General features: G+C 41.3%; 2 protein-coding genes across 3 annotated transcripts in view; one reads left to right on the forward strand and one right to left on the reverse strand.

Annotated features, from left to right (window-relative positions):
* LOC101745551 (NADPH oxidase 4) overlaps positions 1 to 27610 on the reverse strand; it is a 42050-nt gene that overhangs the window by 8433 nt on the left and 6007 nt on the right. For both annotated transcript variants that reach the window (XM_038013407.2, XM_038013408.2), the window contains exons 2-7: positions 24164 to 24259; positions 21265 to 21463; positions 19808 to 19905; positions 18309 to 18487; positions 15917 to 16037; positions 14447 to 14542 (exon numbers count right to left, since the gene is read on the reverse strand). In XM_038013407.2, the coding sequence (XP_037869335.1) occupies positions 14447 to 14542; positions 15917 to 16037; positions 18309 to 18487; positions 19808 to 19905; positions 21265 to 21463; positions 24164 to 24259 (789 nt within the window). The remainder of the gene's footprint in view (positions 1 to 14446; positions 14543 to 15916; positions 16038 to 18308; positions 18488 to 19807; positions 19906 to 21264; positions 21464 to 24163; positions 24260 to 27610) is intronic.
* On the forward strand, positions 8809 to 12188 carry LOC134199547 (uncharacterized). The gene is made up of 2 exons (XM_062670695.1): positions 8809 to 10124; positions 11293 to 12188. Exons 1-2 carry the CDS (start codon positions 9210 to 9212, stop codon positions 11353 to 11355), a joined length of 978 nt encoding a protein of 325 aa, XP_062526679.1. The 5' UTR covers positions 8809 to 9209; the 3' UTR covers positions 11356 to 12188.

Genomic DNA, 27610 nt, shown 5'->3' on the forward strand with positions numbered 1-27610 from the left:
TACTGCCAAACTCTTCGATACCTGGTCGTCGTTCGACGACTAGGACGAGAGAGTGGTGTGGCAGCACGGATAAGGCAGTGATCAGACGATCCAAGTGGAGCGTCGACCACCACACTGTATCCGGCTGGATCGGTGGTCAGCAGAAGGTCCAACAGAGAAGGCTCGTGCCCCTCAATATCTGGGACACGGGTGGGCTGTGTCACCAGCTGGGAGAGGCCGTAGGCCAAGGCGAAATCGTAGGCAGTCCGACCCGGGAGGTCAGTGGTTCTGGACCCCAACCACTCTTGGTGATGAGCGTTAAAGTCTCCAAGAACCACCACCTCCGCAGATGGGTACTGCTCAAGCACGCGGTTAGTCCCCTCTTGCACATGCTCTATCAGAGCTGAACCTGCATCACTGCTGTGGGACCTGTACAGGCACGCGTAGACTCGGGTACAGCCCCCGTGATCTACGCGCAGCCACAAGAGGGACAGGTCCCGTTGTTCGAGGCTTCGTAGACGGCGACAACAGACATCAGCCCGGACGAATACACACACCCCGGCTTTACGCAGGAAGTTGTGCTCCAATACGTAGCCGGGGTATTCAAGGTACGAAGTATCATCCGGAGCAGATATCTGCGTCTCCGTCAGAAAAAGAAGGGCAGGCTGCGCCGTCTCAAGATGGTGGTGTACGGCGTCGAGGTTGCTATGTAGACCCCTTACATTGCTGAAATCCACATTAAATGTGGAATGGGGAGTCGCCGACAAAACCCTTTTCCTTTTTCGAACTTTCATTTTTTTTTTTTTTTATTTTTTTTTATTTGGAGAGTGGGATTGGGCGGGGTAGGATGTTCGAGGCGAAATCGTGACAATACCTGAATAAAGCGCGGAGCACAGTACGCGCTCGACCACGGGTTGCGTGAGCGACTGACGCAGGGCATGGAAGGGCCCCCAGTCCACCCTGCGTGCGATCGCCGGGATCCACTCCGGTCTCCGACTCCGGCACGACGACCGCACGACAGGATTTTACACCGGTTGGCGGGACAGCTTCCCGGGGCGGAGTTTAGTAGTGACACCCGGGTTCAGGTCCCCAACTGACCGGCGGGCGGCGGCGAACACCGTTTCACTGGGTCTCCCTATACCCCCGTCAAACAATCACGTCCCGCGAGCTCACACGCACGTCTGCTCCGCATGTTCCAGGTATCGCCAAGATTCACCCCCAACAAGGAAGAGGAAAGGGTAGGAATAACACTGGCTCTCCAACCCACACGCCGGAACACAGCTAGGCTATTTGGCGGCGGACTCTAGTTGGAGGGTGGTCGCCAGCCAGTCGGACAAGTCCTACCACCGATTATGTATTCGGCTCCCGTTTTGCACCACCCAGGGGTTACTTGTAGGGAATCGCGGGTTAAACCTACGGAAGCGGGAAGCAATCAACCCCCTAACCGCGTATGCGAACTCACCACCTAACATAGTATAAATACCACCATCTTGAGACATCAAGATAGACTCAAATGCATTGTAATATCGGCTCTATCCTACACTTAAACTCCAAAAAACGTATTATCGTAGAATTGGGATCGTCCCGCATAAAATAAAACTATTCCACTGTTAACTCCAATTTTATACTTATTTTCTAAAATATTTATTTTTATAATTAAAAATCAACTGACACCTTCTACGCCTTGCTCATTCAACCGTCTTCTGCCACCAGTACCATATTGAAAAGGACTATTACCGCGAATGAGCGCCAGAGAACGAATTGTAAGCAAATGGTATATAGAGATAGCCAAGGCTGTCAACTTCTAATTGATGCAGTCAGTTTAAGTCATGATTCTCTGATCATATACTTCATATAGGTATATTATTATAGTATTTAATTGTTGTTTAAGCATACTAGAAGTTTCGCAACTATATTTATTCCAAACTACGTAACGCGATTAATACGTAATATATTGTATTAATTAATTAGGTACGTGTTCCAATTGTGCGGCCGCATAAAGAGGATTATGCTAATTTAATTCGCTCTCGAAAGAGTATATCTGGATTTCGGGGCGCAATACGTACATAACTATATTATAGAAAAGTTGGTATTTAAGTAAATAGGTAAATTAATAAATATAAATATAAATAAATATAAATATTTACTAACAATCACGCCACGTTAACTAGTCCCGTGCTAAGTTCGTAAAGAACTTGTGTTACAAGTACCAAATAACGGAAATAAATATAATATTTTTATTATACACATACATATATTTAATATACACCCATAACCCTGGAAAGACATTTATATTTATCATACAAATATCTTCCCTTGGCGGGATTCGAACCCGCGACCCCCTTGTGTAGTGACCATGTCACTTACCACTACACCAGACCGCCGTTTATTTATAATATTTTATAATATTTTATTAACGCATTGGAAAGCTGTGAAGGTTTCGATTTGCTTCATTAGTGTGTAACTTTCGTACTTATAGGTACTTTTATGTTAGGTATTCCGGGGTCACCATCGAAGCCCCCCATAAACGTGGTACTCCCGGGCAGTGCCACAGGTGCCAGCTCTATGGCCACTCAGCGCGTAATTGCCACGCGCGCCCCCGCTGCGTGAAATGCCTCGGCGATCACGCAACCACAGAATGTTCGCGTGTTAGGGAAACCGCGACGGAACCCCCAAGCTGTGTCCTATGCCTTAAGCAAGGGCACCTGGCAAACTACCGCGGATGTCCTAGGGCTCCGCGTAAACGCCTGAACCACCCAGCCCCCCGAACCGTCGACCCAAAGACTTCGGCGCCTTCAGTGCCGAAACCAGCCTTCGTACCGGCTGCGGTTCCCACCGTCTCGGCGTGGAAAAAACCGCTGCCGTATACGAAGGAGGGAACACAAAACGTACCCCAGCTCCCGCCTGCGACACGTCACGCGCCTCAGCCCCTGCTCGCACCTCGCCCCGCGCCCGCGTACCGCCCCCCGCAACCCTCAGTCGTCAACGACTTCGCGCTCGTGCGCGACTTCGTCACCGCGGTAAACTTTGACCGTCTGCGATCGTTCGCAGATGCTATCCGTAGGTCGGTAACCCCCGAACAGCGGCTCGCGGCCGCTTTCGATCACATGGACGTCTACGAGTCCGTGTCTCGCACGTTATAAAAATTCTTTACCGGTAATCAATGGCGCAAAAAGGTAGAGAAAAACCGTATTCCCTTACGTTAGCATTCTACAATCCTACGGGCGACGGACCGTCGAGGCGATCCGCCCGGTCCTCTCGGACTGGGTGAATCGCGACCGAGGACGTCTCACCTTCCGAGCGACACAGGTGCTCACGGGACACGGCTGTTTCGGTCGCTACCTGCACCTTGTCGCCCGGAGGGAGCCGACGCCGAAGTGCCACCACTGCAGTGGCTGCAACGAGGACACGGCGGAGCACACGCTCGCGTACTGCCCCGCTTTCGCGGAGCAGCGCCGCGTCCTCGTTGCAAAAATAGGACCGGACTTGTCGCTTCCGACCGTCGTGGCTACGATGCTCGGCAGCGACGAGTCCTGGCAGGCGATGCTCGACTTCTGCGAGTCCACCATCTCGCAGAAGGAGGCGGCGGAACGGGAGAGGGAGAGCTCTTCTTCCCTCTCGGCGCCGTGCCGCCGCCGTCGGGCCGGGGGTCGGAGGAGGGCGTTTGTCCAGCTCCAGCCCCTATGAGGAGGCAGTCTCCTCCCGGTGATGGTCACGGGGCGACCTAAGGGGGTTGAGGCTGCGCCGCACGCTACCGTCACTCTAGCGCGCTGGCACCAGGAGGACGGGACGGCGCGTCGGCGGCTGCGGACTGCGATGCGGTCCGCATTTTCGTCGTCGCTGTCGTCGCCGAACATACTGTTGAAGAGCAACCCGGTCGGCGGTGTATCGCGTTCCGACCCGGCAGGCTGGTTCTGGCCCAGCGGGGTATCCCGGAACACCAGCGGCACCGCCCGGGCGGCCTGGTAGGGCCGCCGTACCGCGGAGACCGACGTCGTTGGTCGTCGACTATCGCCTCGACGACCCGTCGGTCGGGCGTCCTCGGGGTGGCGCCGCGTGTCTGGTTGTAGTGTTGACCGCGGGAACCCCCCTACTCTGAACGGGTTCTGACCCCGGACGGAGATCGGACGTCGGGTGTAAGAGTGCAGGGGAGTCGTTTAGTGGGTGGGCCCTAAAATCCTTGGGCCCGCGATTTGCTCTCAACACCTGCAGATCGTTGAGTCTCACATACCCCGCGCGCCCCCTAGGCGCGGGGACCTCGTAGGAGGTACGGCCCCCGGCCCGAAAAAAAAAAAAAAAAAAAAAAAAAAAAAAAAAAAAAAAAAAAAAAAAAAAAAAAAAAAAAAAAATCGAATTCCTCCGCGATAATCTTGTAGATATTTTGTTAGTGCAGGAGACCTGTCTGAAGCCCTCGCGTCGTGACCCGAAAGTCGCGAATTACGTCATGGTTAGGAATGACAGACTCACCGCCTCCAAAGGCGGGACTGCCATTTACTATAGGCGGGCTCTGCACGTTGTTCCTCTCGATACTCCCTCGCTCTTACATATCGAGGCGTCAGTGTGCCGTATCTCGCTGACGGGACACCAGCCGATCGTCATCGGATCCGTTTATCTCCCCCGGACAAGCCCCTCCTGAGCAGTGACATCGAGTCACTGTTTGGCATGGGAGACTCCGTCATCCTGGCAGGCGATTTAAATTGCCACCACACTAGGTGGAACTGCCATCGTACGAACGTTAACGGTAGGCGTCTCGACGCGTTTATAGACGACCTCACTTTTGAAGTAGTCGGTCCCCCAACTCCAACATGTTATCCGTATAACATCGCGCTCCGTCCGAGCACTATAGACCTGGCATTGCTTAGGAACGTAACTCTGCGCTTACGTTCCATCGAAGCACTGTCAGAGCTCGACTCAGACCACCGACCTGTCCTTATGCAGCTCGGTCGCCCTCACAACCCAGCCACTGTTACGAGGACCATGGTGGATTGGAATAAGCTGGGCACGTGCCTAGCCGAAGCCGCTCCGCCAATCCTCCCTTACGGCCCGGATTCGAATCTATCCCCCGAGGACACCGTCGAATCCATAAACATCATTACCGATCACATCTCTTCCGCGATCATTAGATCTTCAAAAGAAGTCGATGTGGAGGACAGCTTCCACCGCATCAGACTGTCCTCCGAACTTAGGAATCTCTTAAGAGTTAGGAACGCGGCAATCCGGGCCTACGATCGTCTTCCCACGCATTCAAACTGGATTCGGATGCGTCGTCTACAACGCGAAGTCCACTCCCGCCTAAGTGACGCGCGTAACGATAATTGGCATAGTTATTTAGAACAACTCGCGCCCTCCCACCAAGCATACTGGCGACTAGCTAGGACTCTCAAATCCGAAACTACCGCTACTATGCCTCCCCTCGTACGCCCTTCAGGCCAACCACCGGCATTCGATGACGATGACAAGGCTGAGCTGCTGGCCGATGCACTGCAAGAGCAGTGCACCACCAGCACTCAACACGCGGACCCCGAACACACCGAGTTAGTCGACAGGGAGGTCGAGCGCAGAGCTTCCCTGCCGCCCTCGGACGCGTTACCCCCCATTACCACTGACGAAGTTAGAGACGCGATCCACAACCTCCAACCTAGGAAGGCACCCGGCTCCGACGGCATCCGCAACCGCGCGCTAAAACTCTTGCCAGTCCAACTGATAGCAATGTTGGCTACAATTTTAAATGCCGCTATGACGCACTGCATCTTTCCCGCGGTGTGGAAAGAAGCGGACGTTATCGGTATACATAAGCCGGGCAAACCGACAAACGAAACTTCTAGTTACCGTCCGATTAGTCTCCTCCCGACGATAGGAAAAATTTACGAACGGCTCCTTAGGAAACGCCTCTGGGATTTTGTTACCGCGAACAAAATTCTCATAGACGAACAGTTCGGATTCCGCTCTAAACACTCGTGCGTACAACAAGTGCACCGCCTCACGGAGCACATCCTGATAGGACTAAATAGGCGTAAACAAATCCCGACCGGCGCCCTCTTCTTCGACATCGCGAAGGCGTTCGACAAAGTCTGGCACAACGGTTTAATTTACAAACTGTACAACATGGGAGTGCCAGACAGACTCGTGCTCATCATACGAGACTTCTTGTCGAACCGTTCGTTTCGATATCGAGTAGGGGGAACTCGTTCTCGTCCCCGTCAACTGACTGCCGGAGTCCCGCAAGGCTCCGCGCTCTCCCCGTTATTATTTAGTTTGTATATCAATGATATACCCCGGTCTCCGGAGACCCATCTAGCGCTCTTCGCCGATGACACGGCTATCTACTACTCGTGTAGGAAGATGTCGCTGCTTCATCGGCGACTCCAGATCGCAGTAGCCACCATGGGACAGTGGTTCCGGAAGTGGCGCATCGACATCAACCCCACGAAAAGCACAGCGGTGCTCTTCAAAAGGGGTCGCCCTCCGAATACCACTTCGAGCATCCCACTCCCTAATAGGCGCGCAAACACCTCCGCCGTTAGCCCCGTCACTCTCTTTGGCCAGCCCATACCGTGGGCCTCGCAGGTCAAATACCTAGGCGTCACCCTCGACAGAGGGATGACATTCCGTCCCCATATTAAAACGATACGCGACCGTGCCGCCTTCATATTAGGACGTCTCTACCCTATGCTTTGCAAGCGAAGCAAACTGTCCCTCCGTAATAAGGTAACTCTCTACAAAACTTGCATACGCCCCGTTATGACGTATGCAAGCGTAGTGTTCGCTCACGCAGCCCGCACCAACTTGAAGCCCCTTCAGGTTATTCAATCCCGATTCTGCAGGATAGCCGTCGGAGCACCATGGTTCCTGAGGAACGTGGATCTCCACGATGACCTGGAGCTTGACTCTGTCAGTAAGTATCTACAGTCGGCATCGCTGCGCCATTTTGAGAAGGCGGCACGACATGAGAACCCTCTCATCGTAGCCGCTGGAAATTACATACCCGACCCAGTAGACCGAATGGTAAACCGTCGACATCGCCCAAAGCACGTCATTACGGATCCTCCTGATCCATTAACGGTGCTCTTAGGCACCACAAGCACCGGTCACCGTCCTCGTCGAACCCGTCGCTTGCGACGAAGGGCTCGACGAGCGAACTAACCCATAGACACAGCCCACTGAGTTTCTCGCCGGATCTTCTCAGTGGGTCGCGTTTCCGATCCGGTGGTAGATTCTGCGAAGCACTGCTCTTGCTAGGGTCAGTGTTAGCAACTCTCCGGTTGAGCCCCGCGAGCTCACCTACAAACGTTAGGGTGAAGCTGAAATAGCCTCTCAAGGCTATCAGCATAGGTAGAAAAAAAAAAAAAAAAAAAAAAAAAAAAAGTTAGGTATGTAGATACGTGAATTTTTTTTGCAAAAGTTATGGCCTTCGTCAAGGGCATGAGGGTCGTTTTCATTCGTACTGAGAGAGCATATCACAATATCAATCAAAAAAGCACGCTTAAATAAAAAATCTAAATATTATATTAAATATTAAATATTATATATTGCGCGGGTAATCACAGAAAACACACGAGTTTTTCGTTCACATTTGTTAAAATTGATTTAAAATATTAACAAAAGTCTTTTTTGAGAAATTGACCATTTATTGTGATAAGTACTAGTGTCTGCCTGCTGGGAAGTGTTATTCTCCTGTTTTAAATATTTACTGATTTCAAGATGAATGTACTGCAAAGTAGTTTGTCAGACTTGTCGGAGCACTTTTACAAGAAGATGGCTGATTTTGAGGCAAAGCTTCATCCACAGTCAGTATCATCTCCCTCAACATCTTCTCCGGACCTGGCTGCTGAGTTTGCAGTGTTTCGAGCATTTATCACTGAGGCTGTGTCGGGTCTACAAAAACAGATTGAGGTTCTGTCTCACAAACTTGATCACATGGAGATGCATGGCCGCAGGAAGATGTTGCTTTTCCACGGGGTGGTTGAACAGAAACAAGAAAATACATTCGAAATTGTGGCCGACATATTGAAAAAACATTTTTCATTAAATACTGTTTCAGTTCACGATATTAAATGGTGTAACAGAATGAGACAGCCTTCTGCCAGGGAAAGGGCACGACCGATCTTGGTGAAGTTCCATGATTTTAGTTTCCGCAATAAGATCTGGTTTAGTAAGTCTCAATTAAAAAGGACTGGGATAACGGTTTCCGAATTTCTTACGAAACAACGGCACGATGTTTTCATGGCAGCACGGGACAAGTTTGGAGTAACGAACTCGTGGACTAAAGAAGGCACAGTTTATGTTCTCGGCTCAGATGGCAAAAGACATCGGGTGTACTGCCGTAGACAACTGATTGAAATTGATAGGCACACCGTGGAGACTGTTCCTGTACAAACTGCCGCAAAACCAAACACGGCGTCTGTTGCACCAAAGCTTAAGCGTGCGGCCGCCCGTAAATGAAGATTCAATTTTATTCTGCATTTTTCATTTTATTTCTGCTACTATTACTTTCATCTTCAGGTCGAATTCATATTCAGGTCGAATTCATATTTGTTTTTCGGGTAGTATAAGGTTTGTACATGAGTATTTCTGCTGAATAAGGCGGATTAAGCGAATAGTTCCAATCTGCTTAGTTGTTGTGTTCATACTCAGTTCATACATATATTTTGTACTCTGCATAATTTAACATATTACTTGTGTAAATGTAACAAATTTAACGCTCAACGACATCACAACAACAAACACTTTTACCACAGATAATACTTTGACAAGCACAGATTATATTCTAATATAGCTAACTTCGCGTGTTGTGTCATAGAGTAAGTATTTCGATATAATTTTTTTTTTTTTTTTTTTTACGTATAATGTTGACTCCAACAATAATCTTGTGTTGACGAAATCTTTCTTCTTAATCTTTTTCCCAAGTTTTTTATTACGGCCTGAACTATGAATAATTTGTCTTTAGTAGTTTTGTTTTGTTTTTATTTGAATTATTATTTTTCTTTTCTTTTCTTTAACTTCACGAATAATGTAAATATTTTTATTTTCAGTTTTATTTTTATTTATTGTTGTAACACTCAACCAGCGGGTGGACTGAATGTTTGTAGTTGAATTGTAACTACATAACCTGTAAGTACATTGGTTTATTAATATTTATTGTTTTGCTTCTTTACGCAACGACGCATATTAATAATTTTGTTTAGAATATTACCTGATCTCATTTTATATTTATTATAATTTAATCTTTAATGTCGGAAACGGAAAGCGATATAGCTGAAATATTTTTCTCAGCAAGTAGTAATGATGCAAGTTTTACCAGTGTTCCTTCTTTGGCTGAGACACTAATGTCGCAGTTTTCTGATGGTTCCCGGAACTTTAATGTTGTTCACATTAATGCCCAGAGCGTACCAGCACATTTTCCTGATATGCTGGCAAGTTTTAGCTGTGAGAACATCCACGCCATTCTTATTTCCGAATCATGGCTTAAGCCTTGTCTCCCTTCATGTTCGTATGCTTTACCTGGCTTCCGTCTTATTCGCAACGATCGCATAAGTGGTGGTGGCGGTGGTGTAGCCATATATCTCCGTACACACATTGAGTATACAATAATTAGTCTGTCTGCACAGCCTCCTCCACCTAATGCCGGTGAGCATCTTTTTCTGGAAGTGGAGCTAAACCACCGTAAAGTTCTCTTGGGTGTCTACTACTCACCCTCGTCACATTTAGATTTTTTCTCATCCTTTGAAGGCATCCTCGAAACTTTAGTTCCTTCTTACAACCATTGCATAATAATGGGTGATTTTAACACATGTCTTCTTAAAAGTAATAGTCGTTCTTCTTCTTTTCTATCTGTTACCGAATCTTGTAATTTATCTATTCTCCCCTTAAATGCTACACACACTTTCCCCAACTGTACCCCGTCACTTCTTGACCTAATTTTGATTAGCTCTCGAGATCACGTCGCTAAACACGGACAGTGCTCAGCCGATGCGTTTTCTTACCACGATTTACTTTTCCTTTCTTATAAGATTCGCCCCCCCAAGGCCAAATCTAGAATCCTCTTGCAACGCAATTTTGGTGGTATAGACCTGGATAACCTTCGTGAAGATGCTAGTGGTATTGACTGGGACCCCTTATTTGCATGTGACGACTGTGACGAAAAGGTTAAGCTCCTTACAACACTTTTAACAGAACTATACGATAAACATGCACCGATCCGTCCGGTAAGGCTTAAGCATTTACCCTCGCCTTGGCTTACGGAGGAACTCAAAATATTATTATCTAAAAAAGCAGCATCCAAGGCAAGGTTCAAGAGAATACCTACAGTTGAGAATCGTAATAATTACATGCGGATTCGAAATCGCTGCAACAGGAAGTGTAGGGATGCTCAACGCCAACATATTCATACTTCTGTAGAAAATGGAGATCCGGTGAAGGTCTGGAAATTTCTTAGAACTTTGGGGATTGGAAAGGCACGTCATGTGATACCCCCTTCTGACGTGAATTTAAATGCATTAAATTTACATTTTTCAACTTCGTCCAATTTTGATGTGACAGTTAAATCGAATACAATGAACTCTCTTTCAAATCTCCCGACCCCGGATTTTTCACCGTTTATTTTCAATCACTTAACGGCTTGTGGTGTTAAGAAGAGCATCTTATCTATTACTTCTAATGCAGTCGGTGCTGACAATTTGAGCCGAAATATGATCCTACCAATCCTTGATGAAATCCTTCCTGTAATTACGCATATCATGAATTACTCTTTGAGTAATGGTACCTTTCCCTTTGCCTGGAAGGACGCGCAAATTACACCTCTGCCTAAAAAGCCTAATCCCAAATCATTTTCCGAGTATCGTCCTATATCCATCTTATCTTTCCTATCCAAGGTTTTAGAACGGCTTATTCATGCACAGCTGAGTGAATTCCTTTATGAAAATAATCTCTTAAATCCCTTCCAATCTGGTTTCCGTCCTGGTCACAGTACTACGACTGCATTGGTAAATATCACGGATGATATTAGGCTCGGCATGGAGAGGGGAATGTTGACGGTGCTTGCATTGCTTGACTTTAGTAATGCTTTCAACACCGTTGATATTGACATTCTCCTTGCTACACTTGGCTCTCTTAACACATCTCCATCCGTAGTTGATTGGTTTCGTAGTTACCTGTCTGGTCGCCGGCAGCGTGTTCGCATCGAAGATAATTTTTCTTCGTGGTGTGACACATTCGTGGGTGTTCCGCAGGGTGGCGTTTTATCTCCATTGCTCTTCGCGATATATATTAATTCTGTCTCCAACCATCTCATTTCCTCCTACCACTTGTATGCAGACGATCTCCAGCTTTATACGCAAGCCCCGGTGGAAGAATTGCCTCTTGCTTGCACCAAAGTAAATAATGACTTACTTAGTATAACAAATTGGAGTAAATCTTATGGGCTGCAAATAAATCCGACAAAAACTCAGGTCATTATTGTCGGTGCACCTAGAAGGCTTGCGACAGTTGATTGGACGCGAATTCCCCCAATTTCAATTGATGGAGTTCAAATACCAGTTAGTGATAAGGTGAGAAACTTGGGTATCTTTGTAGATAGGCATATGTCATGGGATGCACAAATTAAAGAAACTTGTCGAAAGATTTATGCGGCTGCAGGATCCTTAAGACGTCTGCGAAATTTTCTCCCTACTGCCACCAAGACTGCGCTTGCACAATCTCTTCTTCTCCCCATCCTTGATTATGCTGATGTTAGCTATCTCGATCTCACTGAAGCACAATTAAATAAACTAGAGCGTCTTCAAAATTTCTGTTTAAGATTTATATTTGGCTTACGAAAATATGATCACGTCTCAGAATTTCGCGCTAAGCTCAAGTGGCTGCCAATTCGCCTTCGTCGGAATGCTCATATTCTTTCTTTGCTCTATACTGTTCTATTTAATCCTTCTTCTCCTTCTTATCTCAAAAGACGCTTTGAGTTTATCCGTGATACACATACCATATCCCTGAGATCAACGGACAACATGCAATTAATGATGCCAGTGCATTCGACAAGGTTCTACGATCATTCCTTTACTGTTCAAGCTATTCGTTTGTGGAATGCTCTCCCGGTACGTATACGACATGCTGAAACATTAAAGTCGTTCAAACGCCTCATTAAGGAACATTTTTTAAATACTAGTCAACCGATTTAATATGTGATAGGGTAAATTTCTGAAATTGGTATCTACTTAAATTGTATATGTTTCAAAGGTATTTTAAGTATCTTTTATATGTAAATTGCTTATTCTTATTTATATGTAAAGAAGCAAAATTTAAACTTAATTTATTTATTTTTTTATTTCTAATAATTATTATTATATTATAATACTTTGTATTAATTTTATGTATATTTACAGAGATATGTATGTGTATATGTATGTGTACATATATGTATATGTATTTCACTGGAATGGTACACCGCGCGTAGTTCGTTTCCAAATGATTCTTGTCCACCTGATGGTTGTCTGGAAGAGATCGCTTTTAGCGATAAGACCGCCAATTGTACTTTTTGTTTTTAATGTATCGCACTGTTCATTTGTTTTTTTGGTGTACAATAAAGAATACTCTCTCTCTCTCTCTCTCTCTCTAAATAAGAATTACATTCAATTTTTGGTAGATGTAAAGGACAATGAGTTTTACCAACTGGGTACCAAAACTGGAGTACTAAAGCAGTTTTACACATAGAATCAATTGTCGTCATGCTCTGAAGAGTTTGTTAAGATAAATGAAGTTGTTAAAGATAAAGAAGTAAAGGCGAATTTACATTACGAAATTAGTGGCATGAAATTAATTTCGTGACATTAGTTTTACCAACAGTTTCACGTGTAATTTAATACTTTCGTAATGCATGCATTAATTTCATGCATGTAAATAAGTTTCGTGCCCTGCGCGATTTTTTGGTGAAATTAGTGTCATGCAACTAATTTCATAGTGTAGACGCGACGTGAAACTAATGTCGCGAAAGGACCTGCGCTGTGCGGACGTGTTTATTGTTAGTTCGGACGCGCTTCAAGCGTTGAAAATGGCAAACCAACGATGGAGTACAGAAAAAAATATAGATCTTATTAATGAATATCTGCGACAAGGGTGTCTGGGACCCGAAACACCTACAGTAAAAAACAAAATTATCTTCACTCATTCGAAAATAGTTTTTATAACTCTCAGGAGCTTCATCTGTTAATTCAGAGACTTACTTCATTGCTCCTAAATGCCTTCTTGTTGACCATCCTCGAATCTACCAACGCCTTTTTTTTCTTGATAGTCTTTTTTTAAGTTTATAGGTATATAAGCATTTCTTTAGCTACATTGAACATAGCAAATTATAGCTTTGATGCTGAAGGCGCCATGGTTACTGCGATACTGTGGATTTCGCGACACTAATTTTTTAACGAAATTACTTTCGCATATATCGAAACTACTTTCGCGAAACTGAGCTCAACATGCATGACACTAATTTCGTAATGTAAACTCCGCATTAGTCTCCGAGAAGTTGTCGGAAAATTGTCATTGACTGGAGGACAAGGCTTCGAGAAATGTAACTGCCTTAAAAAATGCGAGACATCAAGATTACTTTGTAATTCCAAATGCCAAAACCGGGCTCCGTGTTGTAACAAGTAAATTTTTTTACTAACTTAACGTTAGTTAATTTTGTTTGTTTAACGTTTGATTAATTATAATAAATTGACGTTTCGCTTATCTTCAACTTCAAATAAATGATTGAGAAGTATGCATTATTTTATTTCCAAAACCAACATTTACTAACCGTCACTGGTAAATCCTAGCATGTACTAAATTCTAATGGTAAAAGCCCGAAAAAATTATTTCTTTTTTACCGACATTTACCGACTCGTGTTGGTAAATCCTAAGATTTACTGGTAAACCTAAGATTTACCAATATTCGGGCTTTTACAGTGACATACACATGCATTCGTACATATGTACGCTTTAATTACGCGCTTTTATTATCTTGGTATCTATATATTATATAATATATAAGCAAGGAGATCCTTACGCGGAAGTGGCATTGGATTGGTCACATTTTGAAAAAGCCCGATACCCACCAACCTACCTATCAAAGAGAGCACTGACCTGGAAAGTGTCTGGCAAGAGGAAGAGAGGCCGCCCCAGAACAACTTGGCGTCGCTCGGTGGAGCAGGAGCTAGGGGTCTTGGGCATGACGTGGGAGGAGCTACACCAGACTGCCCAAGACCGATGTAAATGGAAAATTTTGATTCGAGCCCTAAACCCCAGCAGAAGGTAATAGGATGGAACGATGATGATGATAAGCATGTTAAAAGTTAAGTTGATGAATGTTTCATAAAAATATATACCAAATAATATATACCGAAAACCCGATACACTTGGATGTCGTCGTTTCTAACGTTTCGACTACAAGCTACATACATTTAAAGATAAAAAATGTATTTGTAATAACATAATGGTGACTTACCTCTAAAATTTCGATCTTCGCCCTGTTCCTTGTCAATATCCTCCACAGGATGTCGACTAAGTAACACGTCAATGGTACAGCTATCCAGCACCAAGTCTATAATTATGATTAAATAATTAATTGTACCCGAGAGAAAAAAAATGGTTTTGATGGAAATAGGTATATGAATGTGTAATATGTATTCATTGTGAATTAAAGTTATTTAGTAGTTAATATTTCCTTCGGTTTTCGCGTGTTGTGAGAATTGTTTGTTAGTAAATCTAGTTAAGTAAGTTCTTTCTTCTTTATTCTTCTTTCTTCTAAAAGTTTAGTAGGTGAGTCGTAACAATTTAATTTCACGTTTCATATTTTCCTTTTTTAATTGCGTACATGGGTTAGCATTTATCGGAGCTTATAAACAACGCAAAGTAAATTCCTCCATCCACCTGAGACGTGAGTTCAAAGCATGAATTGTTTTATGCAACAGTATAACATGCCGCCATTCATAGCTGTACGCATGACCATTTCGCGGCAGATAAAGGTGGGATACCATCAGTAAATTTCAGTTGGCAATCGCAACACGCCCGTGTACTGTTTAAAAGTAGTATTATTTAAAAAAAACTTAAGTTAACACGTTTTTTCAAAGCATTGAGATACAGTCTGAAAAAAATTTTTTCACCGTCTATATTCTATTTGCAATCCAATGCAACATGAATCGTACAATACATTATTTGCTCTCATAGTTTCGTCACGCTAAATGAATCCTCGTGAATGGATCCGTAATAAGAACGAATAATGAAAACTAAATTCGTTTACCAGTTTATTTACAGGCGTGCCGTGGCATTCGTAAACCCATGTCGTAACATAAGTCTTTAAGACTATTATTTTATTTTATTTTTATCTTCAATAGTTTCCGCTTCTGTACGCGTCACAAATGCGCATATTTCAATTGCTATTGAATTATAACCGAGCTTTCAATTAGCTTTCTGAAGTGCTCGCCACCTGCTGGCCGCCGAAAATAATCAAAGAACCCCACTCTTGAAGGGAACAAAGTCTTGGAGAACATCAGGTAAGTCGCCAATTTCTTATTCTATGATTCAGATTACCGCGCCGCAAATGATATTATACTTACCGCCTGAGTATCGCTTCTTATCCTTTTGAACCATTTTCCATCCTCAAACTTGATGTAGCTTTTGCAGTTTTAAATTATTATGAAAATACCGAATTTTAATTTTCGTTATGACCGTACAATAGAGATCACAAGCCTCGAGCTGGATAGCGGAATTCAAGTTGTGATGTTTGTGGTCTTCCGTGACCGGCACCAAGCAAACCATGAGGAAGTTAACCAGTCCAAGCAAAAAAAAATTTTTATCAGAAGTTTTGCATTTTCATCGTATTTTCTTTTTTATAAAGTAATTTCATTGGAAAAGCAACTTACGATTCGTTGATACGAACTTCTTATTCAATTTTTAATAATAAAGTATTTCTTACCTTCGATTGTATGGGCGCAAATTTCGGAATTGCCTCCGAGGTAACGTTATTTGACCACGGGTCAATATGACTAGAATATAGACTAGCTTCACTATTAACTACTTCTTCTTTGAGAACACCACTGAAACAATTCATTATTCATTCTTAATAGACACGAAATTTAAAATTCCTAAAGGTTTTATATACAGTGTAGAATTGTGAAAGAGAAGAGTGTCTGCACTCCTGTTCTAAAATACGTATTGTTTTTATTGCTTAGATGGGTGAACGATATCATGGTCCATCTGATGCTAAGTGGTTTCCGAAGCCCATAAACATCAACAATGCAAATGCCGCTACCCATCTAGAGACATGAGTCCTAAATCTCCGATCTTACAGTACAACGGCTGTCCCACACTTTAAGCTGAAACGCATTACTGCTTCACGGCATAAATGGCCAGGGCAGTATTATCTACCCGTGCGGGCTCACTATACCCCTTACCACCAGTAATTACGCAAATTATAATGTTTACTGGTTTAAATTTTTATTACGCGATATCATTCCTTCACCGTGGAAGGCAATTTTGAACATTCGTTAAGAACGTATTTCATTAGAAAATCCGAATTACTGATTAACGCAGTCTTATACAAATTGAAGTCGTTCGCTTGTGTATCATCAAGCTATTTAAAGGTGTTTCAAAATGGTGACTAAATTAACAAAATGAATCAAAATATAATGCATATTGCATTATCTTTAACAGTGAACAGCACTCAGTTAAAACAAATTAACAAACCCGAAAAACGAAAAACGCAGCTGTGTTTTATTTCTGAAGAATCTTCATCCAAACATAATCTCTTTCATAAAATAAACATTCTGTTCTTTTTCTATATTCTCTAAAAAACCGTAATTTATCTACATTAAACAACTTAGTTAAAAATTGGCAAAGTTCCAATCAATTTTAAAAACGCATAATGAAATCAAATAAAAAAATGATTACTTAAATTTCTATTTCTAACGATTTCGTTCTAAGGTAAACGTACTAACGAACAGAACACGAACGTCCTTCTTCGAACCAAGTCTAAAATGAGTACGTTGCTGTAGATAGAGGATAACCGCTTTGCTAAGCCACTCGTATCCATCGTACCACGTATTATGATGGGACCCTAACATCTTCTGGTACAGAATGCAATAAAAAAATAAACTAACGGTACCGTAAACAGACAGAGATAGCGCTCTACCGAGCCGAAGTTAGCCGATCGTCTCTTTCCATAGGTCGACGTGTAATATTTATGACCAGGTACTGTACCTATGCTATTGATTTGCTAAATAAATTTCCTTCACATTCAATTATAACAATATTTACGTATATTTTGACTATCCATGATAGTACCTCGAGAGGTTATACTAGCTTTACCGAGCCTGTAGGCACACTCACGGGGCTCAGCCTGGCGAATTGAGCCTTAGCAAATGCAGTGCTTCGCCGAATCTACTACCGATTCCGAATCGCTACCCACTGAGAAGATTCGGCGAAAAACTCAATGAGCTCATAGCAATAAGAATACGAAATGCAATATTCTTTTTGATTATACATGATTCACTCATTACTCTGAGTCACGGCGCATGGTCATTCTGTTAGAATATTCAAGTCTACATCAACATTCAGAGAGTCTTGCTTTTAACTGTTTCCTAATTTATTTATTCAACATTAATAACTATAATTTTTAGAATCATTTAACGAAAATTTATGTCGAATAACAATTTAAGACATCAGTCGTTCTTCTGTTTCTTCTTCTATGAGTTAATATTTTCGATTTTCTATGAGTTAAAATGAAATATGAGTCCAAAACTATCTACTTAATAAACGTTTTATTTTTGAGTGAATTCCGATAAAGTAAGTTTATTACTGGTGGTAGGGCCTCTTGTGAGTCCGCGCGGGTGGGTACCACCGCCCTGCCTATTTCTGCCGTGAAGCAGTAATGCGTTTCGGTTTGAAGGGTGGTGCAGCCGCTGTAACTATACTGAGACCTTAGAACTTATATATCAAGGTGAGTGGCGCATTTAGGTTATGGATGTCTATGGGCTCCGGTAACCACTTAACACCAGGTGGGCTGTGAGCTCGTCCACCCATCTAAGCATTTAAAAAAAAAATACCAATTTTGGTATACGAAACCCCAAAAAAAGGCTTCATAGGGGATAAGGACATTTAAATATTATATTTTATTTATTTTTATATTTATATTATACGATTGTTTTTTAAATATGACAAATACGGTTTATTTAGAATCGATCCAATTTTTTTTATAAGATTTTACAAAAACTATACCTTTTATAGTGTATCAACGTAACGCATAATTTACAACATAATTCTTACATATGATTCGTGCGATAAACTAAAAATTATCTCTGTGGACTCACCTTAATGGGTGCACAATAAGTAACACCATAAACATCAGATACAATTGATGCGTATACCAAAAAACATTGTACATATTTCGTCGAACAACCCTAGTAGAGGTTGCGCTCATACCCAAGACTATGAGCAGCATTGACACGCCGGTTATGCCCGCCACGCTCAACAATAGCCAGAGAGGATTCTAAAATAAATGTTTGTCAATATCAGGAAGTAACTTTTAAAATTGTACTGGTGGTAGGACCTCTTGTGGGTCCGCACGGGTAGGTACCCCGCCTATTTCAGCCGTGAAGCAGTAACGCGTTTCGATTTGAAGGGTGGGGCAGCCGTTGTAACTATACTTGAGACCTTAGAACTTATATATCGAGGTGGGTGGCACATTTACGCTGTAGATGTCAATGGGCTCCAGTAACCACTTAACATCAGGTGGACTGTGAGCTCGTCCACCCAACTAAGCAAAAAAAAAACTTTATTAGCACTCATTTAAAAGGACTAATTCTTCACAACGCCCTACTTGAATGTCTGGTCAGAGGTAATGCGTAAACTCAGCTCTGTCAGATTAAACTTGAAGTGTTCGCTTCCAGTAATACCTATGCAGTAGTGTTTTCAAGTAAGCCATTATTGATAAAATTTAACTTAAATATGATATTCCTAATGTCTGCTGCGGATAAAATGGTCTGCTCACGGCATCAATGTTTCCATCCTGAAAGAGTTCCAAAGCAAACAAAAGCTTTCGTCGTTTGTGCAATTGCGAATCCTTAATATGTTTCGGCATATTATCCATAACGAAAGCTCATTGGAACGATTAATAGTTCAAAGAAGAGTAGATGGATAGACTTTATTAAGTCATTTACGATGTGTTCCCTTAATGAATATACACTGGTGGTAGGACGTCTTATGAGTCCGCACGGGTAGGTATCAACCACCACCCCGCCTATTTCTGCCGTGAAGCAATAACGCGTTTCGGCTTGAAGAGTGGGGCAGCCGTTGTAACTATACTGAGGCCTTAGAACTTATATCTCAAGGTGGGTGGCGCATTTACGTTATAGGTGTCTATGGGCTCCAGTAACCATTTAGCACCAGGTGGGCTGTGAGCACTTCCACCGATCTAAGCAATAAAAAATCACGCACCGCCACAAATAGAGAGAGAGAGAGAGAGAGAGAGAGAGAGAGAGAGAGAGAATAAAGACAATACATAACCACGACCACTCCGCTCGGAGTGTACGACTGAGAAGAAAGTGTTAGCCCGACGATTTAAAAGCACAATGTAAAATTCTAAATTCAATCCAATAAAAAATATTTTACCTATACCATTAAAATATTATCCATATCTAACCAATACTTTGTAAGTTATACTTAATAATTCATATTTAACTGACTTCGACGACACCGATGTCATAATATTCTCATTTTATTTCGTATGAAGTCAGTTTTCTTTTTTTTATTTTTTTTTTTTGTATTTTATAAAAAACCACGTGTAATTTATTTAATTTAAAAAACTAACCTCATCCTTGTAGCTTGCAAAGTTAATCTCGGTCCATTCTTCGTCGTATCCTCTTGAGAAATTCCAAAAGTTTACAAAGTGAGAAGCAGAATGCACAACTGCAAAGTAATAACGTTTAAGGCACATAAACTGATAAAACAGACAGCTTAGAATTTCTAAAACTTATACAAAAACATTATTCAGCTTATGAAGTTGTAAATATGTGGCTTGAATATTACACAGCTATTATTGTAATAACTTATATATTACACTGAAATGTTAGTTTAACAGTAATTATCGACGCGTGTTCATGTTGCTATCGGTAAATTTTACTATATAGTATTATAGTTATTCTTCTCAAATTCCAAATCAGGCAAAAACCATTGCCAACCTGAACGTATATGAATATAAATTTTATATTATTGTATTAGAATTCACAATTGCGTAAAAAAAACAATTTAAATATTGAACTCTTACAAAACCCTCGCGCAAAAATAAAAACTAGGAAACCTAAACGCCGACGCCCATTAGGCGCGTCTCAACAACTTAATGGTACACCTCTTACAGGGCTTTTATGAAGCCTACAGCATTCTCAATTCGCTTTGTGAGAGTTTCCTGAATAATATATGGCCTTGGCTAACACATTCCCACCTATGCCTTTTAATGAACTAGAGAAACCGTCCGCGCTCCGCTGTTATCAAAAATATGAATGAAATTCGATCTTTCCGATTTTTGCCTCCGTACTACCTATTTTCGACACGTAAGTATCCAACTAAATATTCCAAGTCAATTTAATATTTCGACGTAAATTCTCAACGAAACATTGACGTAGTCGACTATGGGCTTTGGTAGCCAAAAAGCAAGGGCGAGTTGTATATAACATCTTTACATATTCTGATTCAGATAATTGTATACGATACATGCTTAGCCGCGAAAATTCTTTTGCTCGCATAGGTTTTACAATCTTAGGCTCGTTTATTATATTTAATAGTAATAATACTAATATTTAATAGTAATAATCGTTTATTATATTTAATAGTAATAAGTATAATCAAATAGTACATGTGGTGGGCGGACCACTATATCGTAAACGCTTACTTCAAAACCAAAAAATCTAAGTTAAACTACATCAAAATAAACGACCCTACAAACTGGAACGTATACAAGAGAAATATATATAAGGAGAGCTGTGCGATTTCATAATACGTTATAATACTATCAAACTTAGATATAGCATTCTGAAACCAAGCCCCTGTATTCCTTTATCCACCCCCAAAGTTGAGTAATATAAGGGACGTCTTATATCCAACCAGGTCACATTCCCTGAATCGATTAGCATCGACTTAATCTCAAAAAAAATCCGATAAAAGTATGATCACTTTCTAACAAATCCTTTTGCATATTCAAAAGTGCTATCATAATATCGTAATTGAAGGGACAGATTAAATTTAATCCATAGATTACCGACTAAAACTCACCTGCAAATATGGACAATGTGATCGCCACAGTCATATGAAAGCTTTTCGCTTTCTCCAGCCAATAGAAGAATAATGTTGGCCATAATTTCGATATTATCCTGTACAGGAATTGATTTAGTTTCTTGCAAAACGGCACCAGTAGCAATGCGCTGCATAAATTCAGTACCGACGCAGTGGCTCGAGATACACATAATCCTAGCTGCAAATCGAATTAACTAACGTGAATTATGTAACCGTGCGCCATTGTGCACCTGTGTTCAATGCGATAATATTAACGTATAGAGAAACAAAGGACCTAAAAAGTTGTTTATATGTATATAAAGAAAATATCTTCATTGTATTTGGTTTGAAACCTCTTCCATAATAAAAATTCACTGGTGGTAGGACGTCTTGTGAGACCGCACGGGTAGGTACCACCACCCCGCCTGTTTCTGCCGTGAAGCAGTAATGCGTTTCGGTTTGAAGGGCGAGGCAGCCATTGTAACTATACTGAGAGCTTAGAACTCATATCTCAAGGTGAGTGGCCCATTTACGTTGTAGATGTCTATGGGCTTCGGTAACCACTTAACACCAGGTGGGCTGTGAGCTAGACACAAGGGCGGATCCAGGGGGGGGGTCATGGGGGTCATGACCCCCCCCTGAGCTGGTTCCAGGACCTAGGTGGACCACATATTGAACATAATGATTTAAGGACACAATACTTAGTCTGGCCATAAATACTGTTACAATTAAAAATAAACAAAATATTACATTTCAATTTGGAATCTGTCATTTTTATATGATTGCTCATTGAGTTTTCTCATTTTGGCGCCAATACATTGTACAATATTTTGCGATATTAAAATGGAGTGTGGTGATAAAGAAAACCGAATCGCTGTGATTGCATTACACAAAGTAGGTATGGAGCCAAATGCAATTTTTAAAACTCTCCATACGCTTGGTATTAGTAAAATGTTTGTGTACCGGGCTATTAATAGGTGCAATGAGACCTCCTCTGTTTGTGACAGAAAAATATCTAGCCGTCCACGTAGTGTTCGTACGAAAAAGGTGGTCAAAGCAGTAAGGGAAAGAATTCGAAGAAATCCTGTCCGAAAGCAAACGATTTTATCTCGGGAGATGAAGATAGCACCTAGAACCATGTCGCGTATTTTAAAAGATGACTTAAGACTTGCAGCCTATAAGAGACCTAGTGGTCATTTCTTAACTAATAATTTAAAAGAGAATGGGGGGTAAAATCGAAACAACTACTGAAACGGTACGCAAAGGGAGGTCATAGAAAAAAATTTGTTTACGGATGAGAACTTTTTTACAATTGAGCAACATTTTAACAAACAAAATGACCGTATTTATGCTCAAAGCTTTAAGGAAGCTTCCCAATTAGTCGACAGAGTGCAACGTGGGCACTATCCGACTTCAGTGATGGTTTGGTGGGGTATTAGCTATGAAGGAGTGACTGAGCCATACTTTTGTGAAAAAGGTATCAAAACATCGGCACAAGTGTATCAAGATACCATTCTTGAGAAGGTAGTGAAGCCCCTTAACAACACCATGTTCAATAATCAAGAATAGTCCTTCTAGCAAGACTCGGCGCCAGGTCATAAAGCTCGGTTTACGCAGTCTTGGTTGGAAACGAACGTTTCGGACTTCATCAGAGCTGAAGACTGACCGTCGTCTAGTCCCGATCTTAATTCGCTGGATTATGATTTATGGTCAGTTTTAGAGAGTACGGCTTGTTCTAAGCGCCATGATAATTTGGAGTCCCTAAAACATCCGGCTATGGAATGAGCTCCCCTCCACGGTGTTTCCCGAGCGCTATGACATGTCCTTCTTCAAACGAGGCTTGTGGAGAGTATTAAACGGTAGGCAGCGGCTTGGCTCTGCCCCTGGCATTGCTGACGTCCATGAGCGACGGTAACCACTCTCCATCAGGTGGGCCGTATGCTCGTCTGCCTATACGGCAATAAAAAAATAAAATAAAACAATCCGTAGGATTGGCAGTGAAAAATTTTCCCATGGAGAGAGTGCGTGCTTCTATTGATAACTGGTCTTAACGTTTAAAGGACTGTATTGCAGCCAATGGAGACCACTTCGATTAAGCTTTTTATACTTTAAATTGTTTTATATTTATGTATTAAACTAACGCACTGTAAAAGTAATAAATGTTATTTGCCATAGAATTTTTTTTGTTTTCCTTTGTAACAGTATTTATGGCAAGACTAGGTATATTGTTGCTCCTTATATTGCTCCTTAATTAATTTAATATAAAATAATAACTTTGTATGATGGCAAATGTTTGGGAACGAACGCATCGAAAATTTGAATTTTACCGCGCCACACTCGCGCGCGCTTGTCGACTACGTAACGTCTTAGGCCTAACCTCAAATTGAATCCTAACCTCAATCGGAATCGGAACGACTAAACTTCAACATATCATAACATAGTTCTAAGTTAAAAAACTAAAATTTCTTTATACCTTTAATGTGCTTATACCTTTAATGTGCTTATAATAAAATACCTACTTTTTACTTGTATCTATTGTTATCAAGATTAACTTATAAGTTCTTGACTTGACCATGACTATGTGACCCCCTCCTGGCACCAAAGCTGGATCCGCCCTTGGCTAGACAAACGAAGATAGACAAACGATCTCTATCAACTTGGTATTAGCGGTATTCCAAAATCCATTGACGTCACAGCATTAATGTTACCACCCAAGAGACTTGGCAAATTACCAGCACAGAATTGTATTTTGGTACCATCGTTTTGCATATTAGCGTATTTACAACCCCAATACAATCATTGGTTCCAATTTGAACAAAAGCAAAATGGCCGTTGTACCAATGGAATTGAAATCGTTTATCAAGTGAAACAATAAACAAATGACAAAGCAAACACTCACCCCTAAAATTCTTCTAACGTAAAAAAATTGCTGCTCGTCCTTATAATAAATAAAGGTGTTACATAAAAGAAATAACACTAATGAGATCCATGATATCTGTAACAAAAAAAAAAGTATATTATAACTAACTCAAATAAAAATCATTACGAACTATCGTTACAGTGGAAATACTGAACGAATCACCGGTGGCATTATGATAGCACAACATGCAATAATAGTTCAATAAATACAGATTCGCACGTTTATGCTTACAATTTCTTTTTTGTTTGTGTTCAGTTGGTCTAGAAAATGATTCAGAGAATCACAATTCGGACCAGTAATAACTTTTTTATAAACATTTTCGTCAAAACGATCCAGATTATTACAGCTCATCCAAAAAGTTTGAAATATTCGTACAACATCCATTGAGTCAGCTTTTTTTTATTGCTCTTGTAGGCAGACGAGCATACGGCCCACCTGATGGTAAGTGGTTACCGTCGCCCATGGACTTCAGCATTGCCATGAGCAGAACCAATCCGCTGCCTACCGTATTTTTTTTATTAATATTAATATAAAACATAAATAGATATTTAATAATTTGACAACATCATGTGAGCCTTGCTCGAGCTGAGCAGGTCTGTTACCACAGCTAATAAAAATTAAAAAAGATAGGCAGGGGCTTGGCTCTGCCCCTGACATTGATAATGTCCATGAGCGACGGTAATTACCACGGAATAGATAAATAAGGTTGGAATGGTAATGTAGGCGGGGCAAGCGTGCCACAGTTATGATTGTACAAACATAACTCGACCGATTCTTTCATTTACCGTGTTTAGTGCGCTTCGGACTACTTGGGCGAACCGATCTCCGCTTTATAGTGCCGTGTTGTGCAATTATAACTTGTAAAACAAAAAATCAGACCTCAAGTATAGAGCGAGGGGGTATATCTTTCGATCGGTAAGTCGAAATTACCATTTAATTACAATATTATTTGTCTAAAACATAAAAATATACCGAGCATTATGAAATTCCAAACATTAACAATATTATTGCAGCAAGTTATAAATAGCATACATTGCGCGATGTGTACTCGCCCAATGAACGCAATGACCAAGTCAGCTTCCAATGTACTACATGCATTGCGTTCTCTACACTTCAATCTTTGAAATTTCGGCCTTTGCCCTGATTGGCCGTGGTGCACGGCGCTAGTTTGTCGATAGTGAGGTGAGCATGTGGTGAAATAAAATCATCGACAGAATTCTCGACTATATTTACATTTGACATGGATAATTTTTGCATTATTTTATATTTAATTAATGATACCTAGTATATTCTTAGTGAGACGTATTTTGAGTAAAATAAATATTTATTATTATTATTGAATTATTATCATTGAATTAAAGTGAAAGTATAACATAAAGGGACATGTAGACCTCTCATTTACGGGTATTTACTATATTGTCTAAGACGTATTAAAATCTAAGTAAAATGCTATTTGACTTATGCAGTAAATTAAAAATTTTAGGTTTCCTGAAGAACCTAACGCCAGGGAACAATGGATTGACGTGACAGGTAGAGGAAACTGGAGACAAAGACGAGTACTATTTGCTCTAAACATTTTACTGAAAATGATTTTACCATAAAAAAATCAGAATACACTTAGTTTTGAAAAATTCATTCGCAATTAATAGCAAGCGCCAACTGCTTAACAAATACGTTTTATTCCAAGGACAGTGACTATTTGTAATTAATAAAAGTAAAATAGTTTTCTTTTTTCAATATTTATTTCATGTTTCATTTTCTCCATTCATTCATCAGATAATTTATCGATAAAGAATATCGATTTTATCAAGCACTAGCGTGTATGAACATTTTTATTGCCTTTTTGCGTGTGTGAGTGTGTATGCTTACGGGTGTTTTGTGCTAGTTTGCGAACGAATATCTGTCCTGAGATTTATGTGTGGGTGTTTTTGTTGTGTGCGAAATACTTGTAATCACAGTGTGTGTATGTGTAGAAATTAAAATAGTGGGGATGAAGCGGCGACACTGGTTCTAATACAAAATTAGAGCAAAGGCCTTTCCAACCTTATTTATCTATTCCGTGGTAATTACTTACCATCAGGTGGGCCGTACGCTCGCCTGTCTATAAAAGCAACGCAAAGGAATAACGTCGTGTAATAAAAATCAAACCCGCAAAATTATAATTTGCGTAATTACTGGTGGTAGGACCATTTGTGAGTCCGTGCGGGTAGGTACCATCACCCCGCCTCTTTCTACCGTGAAGCAGTAATGCATTTCGGTTTGAAGGATGGGACAGCCGTTGTAATTATACTCAAGACCTTAGAACTTATATCTCAAGGTGGGTGGCGAATTTACGTTGTAGATGTCTATGGGCTCCAGTAACCACTTAACACCAGGTGGGCTGTGAGCTCGTCCACCCATCTAAGAATAAAAAAAAAAAAAAAAATTAAAAAAAAACCCGTCGAACACGTTTTTAAATTTAAAAGTTTTCAGAACATAAAATGTTCGTTGCGTCGGAAGCGGAAGCACGTATACACACCCACTTCAGACTCTATTCATCGCAGACGCGTACTGAACGTCGTATGTGTTAACGCCTTTGACAGCCCCGTTGTGCCTCGCCTATTGAACGAGTGAATAGGCCCGATGACAGCACGCTGCGAGTGTGGTCCCGCATTAATTACTGGATATCGAACGAGATGGTACCTATCGTGCTTGCATGAGATGACAGGATTTGTGAGAACGCCTGCTCATATGAATCGACTTAACATTTATCGTTCTTCCTGGTTAACTTACTTAAATGGTGAACTAGCACTGAACCACTGACTTTTGTAACACAGGTTTTCCTAGCATAAAAGTCAGGGAATATTGTTATTGTATACCTCATAAAAAAAAACATGTAGGTATATTATTATACTAGTGTTAAGAATTCTTGTACGTGTTTGTGTTTTAAGAGGCTTGAATAAAATATTATAAAAAAATTATAAAAATATTTTAGCTACTATAAAAGGCCTACGGTCCACAGAATGAGTAGGCATTAGCAATATCAACGACGGCCTCTCCCAAACAGGGAGAAGAGAATCGACTTTGAAGCTTGCTGGTACGTAGTAAGAATCATATTTGAAAATGCACTATGGGTAGACGCAGTGATTTCAGATAATAGAGGTGTAACCATTTTAAGCCATGAAAAAATGTGTAATTATAAATGAAATCGGTAATCGTAAATGACGGGATGCTATCTAACAATTCATCTGACCTCAATTACCTGTTTAGACGCAAAATTAATATAATTATTCCTATATTTAATTTTGTAATCTAACTCTCGGTGATGTTCGTGTGTGTCGAAGATCAAAAAAATTCCAGGTCTTCTTTCACAAAATACATGAATATGATTCTAGCGGCTCTCTCGTAGACCTCTTGCTCGCGATAACTGTAGTGATGGGCTCAACA

The sequence above is a fragment of the Bombyx mori genome, chromosome 10 (genome assembly GCF_030269925.1).
Source record: "Bombyx mori chromosome 10, ASM3026992v2".
Classification (NCBI taxonomy): Eukaryota; Metazoa; Arthropoda; class Insecta; order Lepidoptera; family Bombycidae; genus Bombyx; species Bombyx mori.